Source organism: Bison bison, unplaced genomic scaffold (genome assembly GCF_000754665.1).
Source record: "Bison bison bison isolate TAMUID 2011002044 unplaced genomic scaffold, Bison_UMD1.0 scf7180017864533, whole genome shotgun sequence".
In the NCBI taxonomy this organism is placed as follows: domain Eukaryota; kingdom Metazoa; phylum Chordata; class Mammalia; order Artiodactyla; family Bovidae; genus Bison; species Bison bison.
This window is the reverse complement of record NW_011495082.1, coordinates 9,734,376-9,745,986: the sequence shown is the minus strand read 5'-3', so window position 1 is coordinate 9,745,986 and position 11,611 is coordinate 9,734,376. Positions and strand designations below refer to the sequence as shown.

Below are 11,611 nucleotides of genomic sequence, written 5' to 3'. Positions count from 1 at the left end.
ATTATAATAAGTACTGAAATAAAGGTGTATGAAATCACCATAGGAACAGAGGAGAAATTAACTCTGCCTGGGGGACGGGGGAGGGCCTCGCAGAAGAGGGAACAATTTCCAGGCTAAGGACAAATTCAGTATGCGGACAAGATGGGCTGTGCAGAGGGGTACTCTATACGGTACAACACGGTGCATGCGGAGGCCTGAATGTGAGAAAAGGAACACGTCACTTCCACTTTCAAGAGGACAAGCTAATCCCACACTGCAATCTCCTCTTCCTGCCAAACCACAGAAATCATGAAATGGGGGGTGGGATGGAAGGGAAGGAGAGAGATGGGGGGGAGGGGTGGAGAGAGAAGAGAAAAAGGGAGGTGAACCTATGGCAACACTGAAAAATTAGGGGACAGACTCTTATAGGACCATAAACTCGGGGTCCCTGAGAGGATGCAGGTGGCGAGCACAGGACCAAAGAGGAACCTGGAGGCTCAGAGGACAGGGGGTACCTCGTGCCCTGCAGCAACATGGAACTGCTCACTGCTTCATGAAGCAGGGCGAGGATCAGTCCAAGGGCACCCAAGTAGCCTAGGGCAGGGCAGGTCTAAGGTGAGCCTGCACATCCTTCTATACCAGGAGGAGGAAGGACCCAAGAATTAACCGGAGCAAGTGTGAAGACGCAAATGGGGGGTACCTGGAGTATCAGAAAGCATAATGAGAAGAATAGATTCTGAAACATTGAATTTAAATAACCAACCCATGAATTTTTCATAATGATTTCAAAGAAAGACGCAGGAGCAGAGAAAAGGGACTTTTATCACACTTAGAGTAGCGATAGTGATAGTGAACGCCACTCAGTCGTGTCCAGCACTTTGCGACCCCATGGACTCTACAGTCCGTGGGATTCTCCAGGCCAGAATACTGGAGTGGGTAGCCTTTCCCTTCTCCAGGGGATCTTCCCAACCCAGGGATCAAACCCAGGTCTCCCACATTGTGGGCGGACTTTTTACCAGCTGAGCCACAAGGGAAGCCCCACTCTACTTACAGTAGCGTGCCAACTAATAAATGAAGAAGGAATGATAGGAAATCACTATTTTGCAACCCCAGTGATCACAACTGAAGGGATCATGCAAAATAACGGGTTTGGATTCTTATTAATAATGTCAGTGTCATGAAAGATATTCCTCCCGCCCCCCTCCAAAAAAAAACCGGCTAGGAAACTGGGAACTGTTCTGAATTAAGAGACCAGGGAGTCATGAGAACTAAATGCAAACACAGTCCTTAATTTCATACTGAATTTTTTAAAAAAAGAAAAAATTAGAATACATGGGAAAATGTGAATATGGGTTATATTTTAAATAATAATGTAACAGGTAATAGTATATTTCTTGTGTGATGGTTGCCTTATGGTTAATAGGAAGATGGTTCTGTTCTTAGAAGAGACATGCTTAATTAATCAGGATTGAAGAAATTCCATAATGTTTACAATTTACCATCAAATGGGTCAAACAAAAAAAGTGTGTGTTTTTAATTTCTGGAGCTTACTGTCCCATTCTTGTCAAGTTCTTAGGTTTGAAATTTTGCAAATGGAAAAAAAAAGATGAAAGTTTCTAGACAATTGAAAGGATTGAGTATTATGATCTGACATATTCTAGGATGGTTATTCTGAGAGAATCTATTTCAGAAAGAAGCCAAGCAGGAAAAATTGACCAGAGGCTGATTTACCAGCAAGCCTAAGCTTCAAAGCCCTTCCTTATGGCCTGTTTCCAAAGTCCTGGGAGAAACCTGGCCTTTGGGTTCTTTCACATGACATGTGCTTTTGTAAAATATGCAAAATGAGATAGTCTGTCCATGTCTGGTGAAGACACAGGCCTCCTTCCAGTCCACCTCACTTCACCTTGCATCAGGCAGCTGTGGAGTAGCTGTGGACATTTTTAGGATGCTGCTAAAGAGGAATTTAAATTTAGGTTTAGTGAGATACTATTTGTGGTCTGTAGTCACTTCCTTGTAAGTGCTTGCGAGCTGTCTCGGTACATGCATGGCCTTCAGGAATGCTTCTTCCACCCACAGTGCAGACTAGTCCAGCATCAGGACACAAAGAGGTGGAGCTGAGAGGCAAGCAAACACAACACAAACCGTGGTGCCAGCACCAAAAAAAAAAAAAAAACAATTATCATTCTTTTTGCTCTACAGAAAATCTCAGAAAGTGGTTATCATGTGAAGACTTGATCAAAGAATCTGCAGCCAAAAAAATATAAGAAAAGTTAGAGAAGTGTCAGGTTTTTAAATAAAAGAAACTTTTTTTTAATGTCTGTGGTATTTGACAGCTTTTTTGGAGTTGTAATTTCTTTGGCTGTCTTTTCACATTCTGAATAAACATTCATTTGTATACATGTATGTCTGTTACTTTGTAGTTTTTTTTCCTTACAAAGAACCTCTACAATTGTACAGATCTCAAATCCTACAAAATTTGGAATTACCCATTTAGACCAAAAAGAAAGTCCTTCTGACAGATAATTAAATCACCAGGATCTGAAATTCAGTAAAGATGATGAGTTTGAGGTTTACTTAAAATATAAATCAAAACAGCTTCTGAGTCAATTGGATATGCGGAACAGGAAAGAAAGACTGCTTAGGTGATTCTAGTGTGGTGAACAGACAGGTTTGGCATCATTTATCAAGATTGGGGAACTCAGAATGAAATTAGAACACTTCTTAACACCATACACAAAGATAAACTCAAAATGGATCAAAGACCTAAATGTAAGATCAGAAACTATAAAACTCTCAGAGGAAAACAAAGGCAGAACACTCGATCACATAAATCAAAGCAAGATCCTCTATGACTCGCCCCCTAGAGTAACGGAAATAAAAACAAAAGTAAACTAGTGGGACCTGATTTAACTTAAAAGCTTTTGCACAGCAAACGGAACTATAAGCAAGGTGAAAAGACAACCCTCAGAATGGGGGAAAATAATAGCAAATTAAACAACTGACAAAGGATTAATTTCCAAAATATACAAGCAGCTCATACAAATCAATGCCAGAAAAACAAACAATCCGATCAAAAAGTGGGAAAAAGACCTAAACAGACATTTCTCCAAAGAAGACACACAGATGGCTAACAAACACATGAAAAGATGCTCAACATGGCTCATTATTAGAGAAATGCAAATCAAAACTACAATGAGGTATCACCTCACACCTGTCAGAATGGCCCTCATCAAAAAGTCTACAGACAATTAATGCTGGAGGAGTGTGGTGAAAACGGAAAGATCTTGCACTGTTGGTGGGAATATAAATTGATACAGCCACTATGGAAGATGGTATGGAGATTCCTTAAAAAACTAGGAATAAAACCACCATATGACCCAGCACTCCTAGGCATAATCCTGAGGAAACCAAAATTGAAAAAGACACATGTATTCCATCGTTCACTGCAGCACTATTTACAACAGCTAGAACATGGAAGCAACCTGGATGTCCATCAACAGATGAATGGATAAAGAGGTTGTGGTACATATACACAATGAAATACTACTCAGCCATAAAACGGAACACATTTGAGTCAGTTCTGATGAGGTGGATGAACCTGGAACCTATTACACAGAGTGAAGTTATTCAGAAAGAGAAAGATAGACATCGAGTTCTAACACATATATACGGAATCTAGAAAAATGGTACTGAAGAACTTATTTACAGGGCAGCAGTGGAGAAACAGACATAGAGAACAGACTTATGGACATGGGGAGAGGGGAGGAGAGGGTGATGTACGGCCAAGAGTAACATGGAAACTTACTTTACCATATGTAAAATAGACAGCCAACGGGAATTTGCTGCATGGCTCAGGAAACTCAAACAGGGGCTCTGCATCAACCTAGAGGCGTGGGATGGGAGGGAGATGGGAGGGAGGTTCAAGAGGGTGGGGCCACATGTATACCTGTGGCTGATTCATGTTGAGGTTTGACAGAAAACAGCAAAATTCTGTAAAGCAATTATCCTTCAATGAAAAAAATACATTAAAAAAAAAAAAGATTGGGGAACTCAGTGGAAAGAGGAAGGTATCTGTGGAAACATGGGTCAGGAGAGAGACTGGAGCCAGAGAAAGAGACTGGGTAATCACCGTGTCGCTGCAGGGGAAGTGAGGACACCAGATTAGCAGGTTCAGGTCAGAGGAAACGGCAAGAAGAGGTGAAGAAAAGGATGGGACCCTGGGCAACAGCCACAGGATGGACTGACTTGGTGCAGATGTGTGAGGGAGGCTCAGGGAGCCAGGAAATATGACAGAGAATTACAACAACCAGGAAGAGAAAAAGTAGCTTTTGCTGAGTGGAGAGAGAGGTGTGTTTGAATAACTTCAAAGGGAAGATTGTTATTAAAACGTCAATTAAATTGGGCGACAGGCATATAATTGGCAGCCCTGAGTGAAAACAAACCCAGCGTCATTGCGAAAGTCAAGTCAGACTGTAGTGGACTCAAGAATGAATGGGAAGTCAGGAAGTGGACTCAGGAAGTGTGGATGACTGGTTCAAGAACCGTGACAGCAATAAAAAGAAGGTTAGGGAAGTAGAGGGGACGTGGGGTCCAAGAAGGGTCAAGCCTGCTTTATTCATATCTACTAATGCTAAACACATATCTACCATGTGACCCAAAAATCCTCCCAGAAATCTACCTAAGCATCATTAAAAGAATGCAGAGAAAAACCGTGGTGTACTCATACAATGGGACAATACACAGCAATAAAAAGAATAAATTACAGATAAGTTCTTCATGCATGAATCTCAAAAGTATCCCACTAACTGAAATTAGTCAAACACAAGACACTGCATATTGTATAATTCCATTTGTATGAGGGTCAGGAATAGGTAAAACTAACTTATGATGTTAGAAGTCAGAACAGCAGTTATCTCTGGGTAGGGGCAAGAGAGGCTTCTGGAATGAGGCAAAAGTTCTATGTATCTTGATCTGTATGAGATGGCTGTATAGGTGCACACATATGTAAAAATGCAATAAACTGTGCTCTAAAATTAGTGGTCTAATGTCCTTTATTTTGCTATACTTCAATAAAAAGGAAGAAAAAATGAATAAAAACAGAATTTTAAAGACAGTTTTACTGAGGAAATAATCCTTAAGAACTAGAAAACACCATCAATTCAAAGAGAATTTTGAGTTGACCCCGAGATAATTTGACAACGGTATGCACAGCAGCAACTACTGAAGCAGACTGAAGCACACCAATCCTCCAGCTACGGAGTCACCAGTACTCTCAAGGTGGTGGTGTCAACATTCAGCTCATTCACTGCATACCTGCCTAAAACTCTGCTCTCAACCCCCACATCCTTATGGGGACAATTTATCTTTCCCAACTGAATAGTCCCTTAGATTGTCAAAAACAGTTTTCCAGGGCTTAGTGTCAAGCCGATAACTCTCCCATATCAAAAAGAACACAATGACTGACTTCCTTCACTTCAGAAAACTAAGATCATGGCATCCGGTCCCATCACTTTATGGCAAATAGATGGGGAAACAGTGAAAACAGTGACAGACTTTATTTTTGGGGGCTCCAAAGTCACTGCAGATGGTGACTGCAGCCATGAAATTAAAAGACACTCGCTCCTTGGAAGAAAAGCTATGACCAACCTAGACAGCACATTAAAAAGCAGAGACATTACTTTGCCAACAAAGGTCCATCTAGTCAAAGCTATGGTTTTTCCAGTAGTCATGTATGGATGTGAGAGTTGGACCATGAAGAAAGCTGAGTGTCGAAGAAATGATGCTTTTGAACTGTGGTGTTGGAGAAGACTCTTGAGGGTCCCTTGGACTGCAAGGAGATCCAACCAGTCCATCCTAAAGGAGATCAGTCCTGAATATTCATTGGAAGGACCGATGTTGAAGCTGAAACTCCAATACTTTGGCCACCTGATGCGAAGAGCTAACTCATTGGAAAAGACCCTGATGCTGGGAAAGATTGAAGGTGGGAGGAGAAGGGAATGACAGAGGATGAGACGGTGGGATAGCATCATCGACTCAATGGACATGAGTTTGAGTAAACTCCAGGAGTTGGTGATGGACAGGGAGGCCTAGCGTGCTGCAGTCCATGGGGTCACAGAACTGATACTGATACTTCACTTCTGTAGAACAGTTTAAAAGAAAACCTTGTACCCATGAGAATCACAGTAGTTTGTGATACTTATGTTTGACCTCTCATTATCATAGCCAATGATAAAGAGATGACAGCTGGTAATTTGAACCCAATCATTTTGCTTTAAAAAAAAAAAACATTACTAATCATCAATAAATAATGCTTTTCAAAATTATCATGGCACCTGCACTCTCATATAAAAGAAAACTACTTACCATTTTGTCTTGTACCAACAGCAGCAATGATTACTGGAACTGAATTTAATGCTCGTTTTATCACTGGAATATAATTATCCTTCACTTCATGGAATGAAAACTTGTCATTTACATTGTATTTGATCACAATGATGTCCGCACCTCCAATTAGATTTCGAGAGGTATACCAATCACTGTCAAAAATGTCCTAAACCAAAATGTAAAGAGCAATCTTCAGTTTGCCTATCTTCAAATTCATCATGAAATAAACTGTAACATATTAGTTTCATTTTTTTGCTACATTTTAATTAAAAAATTATCAACAATAAAAAGAACAAAAATGAAAAATAAATAAAAATTTAGTTTTTAAAAAGTAACTACATGAAATTTAAAATGTTTGAAGTCAATCAACTCTTCAAATTTTTTTTATATTCATTTAGCCTGGAGAGCTATGTAGTGGTAAAACAGGACCTAGAGGATCCCTGAGACTCTGATGAAATAAGCAACCTCTTTCAACACCTGTACTTAAAAATAAGCACTTTGTTTTAAAATTATGCCACAGTTTTATTACCTATAGTTTCAAAAACGTAACACTTGCATTTTAGATACAAGAGCATCAGTGTGAGTAAGGAAGCTTCAGAGGATTTTCTGTGACCCAGTTAGTGCAGGATTGTTCAGTGTTCTGGATTATAATTACTGTGAATGCCATGGAGCTCCATGTATTTTATATATATATATATATATATACACACACACAAATTTCATATATATCTTTCGACTTTATCCATTCTTTGGACAGTACTACATATATATAGTGGTTTAAGGGAGGAGAATGGGGCAGGGAGAGGTGCTTTTCATGCTTTCATGAAAAGATGGTGTGTATTTTAAGATGTTAACATGGTAAGGAATATACTTGCAATTCATGTATTTTCCTCCTATCAATTAAAAATCCAGGTTAAACCTTTCCAGTTTTGAAATCTTTATTCTGGACCACAGTTAATAATATTCAGGCTTCCCAGGTGGCACAGCGGTAAAAAACCCACCAGCCAACGCAGGAGACATCAGTTTGATTCTTGGGTTGGAAAGATCCCCTTGGGGAGGAAATGGCAACTTGCTCCAATATTCTTGTCTGGGAAATCCTATGGACAGAGCCTGGTGAGCTACAGTTCATGGGGTCCCAAAGACTGAGTGACAGAGCACACACATTAATAATATTTATATTTAGAATTAAGGCCAAAAGTAACTTATTATGGACCCTATAAAGTTTTTAAGGATAAAACTTTGCACTCTGATATTTTAAAAATAATTTTTCAAAGTTATTGCATGAATAGCGGTATAAGAAAAATATCTGTATGTACCTTAAAACCATTGCTAAATATGCATAAACAGCCTCCTTCTTCCGTTCTGGTTAACTATTAATCATTATTTGTCCTTTCATGTGGCCTTTGGTATGTATTCTTAGGACATAATAAAGCTAGAGTAAGAAAATAGCTAGATGTGGCTCACAAGTCCAAAAAACTGTTGGCCTATGAAAGTTTGCACTTTGAAGAATGAGTTCAAAACAGGGTTTCAATCAACTGTGACAGAGCTTTTATTCTGCTAGAAAATTCTGGAGAAGGGTCACGGCAATGCCCTTTGGCAGAGTTTCTTCTAACCAGCACACCCCCATGCCCTGGCCAAGCCTCTCCCAGTTCCCTGCACCCTCGCAACCTGCCCGTTTCCAAAAGTATACTCAGTGACACGAACGACAGAATTTTTAGATATGAATACCTTACTCAAAGTGGGACTGACACAGCGTTTTTAGAGGAAGACTTAAAAACGAAAACAGAAAAAAAAGAGGCCAACCATGGGGCTACAAACAGCAAAGGCAAAACCTTGAATATCGTGGAGGATGTAAGAAGAGGGAAAAGTGGAATGGGACACAGATCAAGAAAATGTGAAAGCTTCCCAGCAGAGCTCTATGCTAATTTCCAAATCCCAAACCACAAAACCCATTCAGTTCCAACTGTATCTGTTATAGTATTCAAGCTCAAAGTGTGTAAGTACAACAGGGTATGGGAGTACAGTAAAGAAAGAGGACAAAGTCAGATGAGTGGGACGAACAAACGAAAGAAGTGGGAGCAATATCAAGCAGCCATCTAACTCTGAGAGAACAAATCAAAAGGAGCTGCTCTTTGCATTCCAAATGGTTCAAAATTCCAGAATACTGGAGAGGTGAAGAAGGAAAAAGGAGACATTTAAGGGAAAATATTATGAGGAAATGGGTTTTGGCTTCATTAACTCTGTGGTATTGAGGATATAAAGACTATAACTAATTTTATTTTTAAATGCAAATCAGAGCTTCAAACCCTGCAGAAGAAATGTGTGCATATATTACCTCATGGCTTTTTATGGAATATTTCTGGTAAACAGGAAAAGATCTAGAAATGAAATAAATTTTTTTTAAATGTGGATTTGAGAGACATACTATTAATAAATAATAAGCTACATAAAATGAATTTGAAGCTCATTTATTTAAAGTGCCAAGTAGAAATGGCAAAGATCCAGAGCAGGGCAGCAGACCTACAGAAGAAACCCAGGAAAGAGGAGCACAACTATCTCATTCTAACTCCAAGGAAACAACGCCACATTTCTTCAAACCATCTCAAAGAGAAAATGTTCCACTGATTTCTAGAAATACGAAGGAAATCATATTCTCCCAACCCTCATAAATCAGTTCCAGGATTTCCTCAGGGTAGTTACGCAACACGAGGCTTGGAGCCACAGTTGGGGAATGGAACTGATCTTTTAAAAAGAATCTGAATTTTTACAGTGAAACAACAATTCCATTCTACTTGGCTGTGGGGCTGCAATACAGCATCTATTAATGCTAAGTACTAACAAGCTGCCTCTGTGTACTTGTGTGTAAATCTTGAATGATATGTAGGAAAACTTTACCTTTGCTTAGTGTAAGCAATACATGGCTATGTTAAAGTTGTGATAAATACTACCACTTTTAAGTATTTACTACATTCCAGTCTGGATGCTAAGAACTTTACACTATTCTCTCATTTACTCTTTGGCATAGCTCTAGCAGGGGGTGGAGGGGTGACTACTATGTTTATTTTACACACAGGGAAAATAAGGCCAAAAGAGGATGAGTGACTTTACCCAGGAACACAGCCACTAAGTACCAAGGTGAGGATCTGAAATCAGGTCCTTTTGATAGCAAAACTTGTGCTCTATCTGCTTTGCTGTGTTTAATATTCTGATTCAGTACATGTCAAATACCAGCTGATGAATACAATCAACGTTCATACCTCCAATGGGCTTTTACTTACCACCTAGAGAAGAAAAGCATCTTATAAAGAGTAGCTCTACAAACACATTCTACTATGCCTGAAGACCATTATAACCCAGAAAACTGTGCCTGGTTACATACAAACTCAATGCCTTAAAAAGGGCCAGAGTCTAACCAAACAAAGGTGATTAGAATAACAAAACGTAACAATCAAAAATCTAGACGACAAAGGTTAATTTTAACTGATTTGGAAGATTTCATTTACTACAATCCATGGGATCACAAGTACTGCTTTTTGTTAAATTATTAATAATAACATCAACAGGAGTTAACTGCTCAAAACAACAATAACAACAACAACAACAACAACAGAAAAGGTCATCCTAACATCCTAATTCAGCTTATTTTATTTCCCCTACATTTAGTTACTCTCTTCACTCAATATTTGTTCCAACTGAGTATAGACACAGTAAGTTTTTAGATTGTAAGATTTTTCACAATGAAATGATCAAAGGGGAAGAAGGGTTTCATTTGCTTGCATGGACTCCAGCCAGTAAGTTCTCTACCCATGCTTCTTATGATCAGCATCATCAATGTCATAATTAGGAGTTTAACAGCCTCCCTGTTAGACTGAAAAGGCCTGTTTTTCATTTATTTTAGTCTACTAACATAAATTTACTTTTTAGCTGAAAATTTATTTGGACAAGTGATCTTTCCTTTCTGTAAATGTGGAAATCCACATAAGAAATGCTTTTACGGACATTTTATACATTTCTTTGGAAAGGTGTATCCTATCTTTGTATAGGTATAGCCTATAGTCCCTATTTCACTTTTTTAAAACTGTGGTTTAAATGTAAATCTCACATAAGGATAACCTGTATTTTTTTCAAACCTTAAACCTTCTTCTGTTATAAAATAGAACACTTAGCTGCAATGTAGACTCTATACGAGTAAAGACTCAGAAACTTTGAAATAAGATTCCATGAACACATTCTGGATGCTACTGTGTACTGAAAAGCATTTATACCATCAGGGTGTGGATTTCTTTCTTCTTTTATCACTCAAGAATTAGACTAGCATTTATCAACTTCATTACAACTTCTTCTAATCATCGCAAATTTTAAAGCTTTTTTCAAGTCCCAAAATATTATCAGTAATATTTCTGATTTACGGGTCAGGAAAAAGAAATGGCTAAATATATCAGTAACATCTGCACTATTAAACTTAAAAACTAATTAAAAATTTTTTCAAAGTGCTATAAACGAGTCGTTTAAATTTAATTCTCAGTCCCTGACTTTCCCCCTCCCTTCCAGGGGTCCTATTTCTGAGCTGGCCCCCAGTGAAATGTATTTTGGCTCTGTTGAGCTTTCAGAGATCTTTATTTTTAGAACACTCATATTACTATATCATCCACACAGGATAGGCATGAAAAACAAACAAACAAACAAAAAAAAAACACTGCTCTCTGCTGGTGAAACTTAGTGACCCGCGTCCCTTGGGGTTGGGACATTTAAGGATCAGCTGTCTTAACCAAGAGAAAACCCACAATCGTGAAACGTACGCCTAAGTGCTTCACATTCTCACTGGGGCTTTTTTTTTTTTTTCCTTCTAAGAGTGTTCTTTGATTAGGCTGGCCCCTGCCCCTGAAACGAAGGACCAAAGACTTTCCCCAAAATGTTAAAAAAAAAAGAAAAAAGAAAACTCTCCCCCGGTGACCCGGACGTTGACATTCATGAAAGGGGAGGCGGGGGGAGAAAAGAAAGAAAAGGAAAGCTCCGTCAGCCCCCTTACCCAGACGGGACAGTCGTGGACCACCAGCTTGACGTTCCCAAACGCGCTGGCCTGATACTCGGTGAACACGGGCCGCGCTGCCGCGCCGCTCGCGCTCAGCAACAAGCTGCTCTCGTCCCCGGAGACCAGCGGGCTTCTCCCCAGGTAGGCGCGGATGAGCCCCGACGGCCGGCTGTCCTGGTGGAACGCGTCCCCCTCGTTCCCCAGCGCCACGATGTG

General features: G+C 39.5%; 1 protein-coding gene across 1 annotated transcript in view; it reads right to left on the bottom strand.

Moving 5' to 3' along the window:
• The window catches only part of RHOBTB3 (Rho-related BTB domain containing 3), a gene marked incomplete at its 5' end in the record, with an annotated part of 57,746 nt that extends 46,135 nt beyond the window's left edge, over window positions 1–11,611 (bottom strand). Inside the window, 2 exons of the mRNA XM_010831998.1 lie at window positions 6,343–6,529; window positions 11,393–11,611. Of these exons, the coding sequence (XP_010830300.1) occupies window positions 6,343–6,529; window positions 11,393–11,611 (406 nt within the window). The remainder of the gene's footprint in view (window positions 1–6,342; window positions 6,530–11,392) is intronic.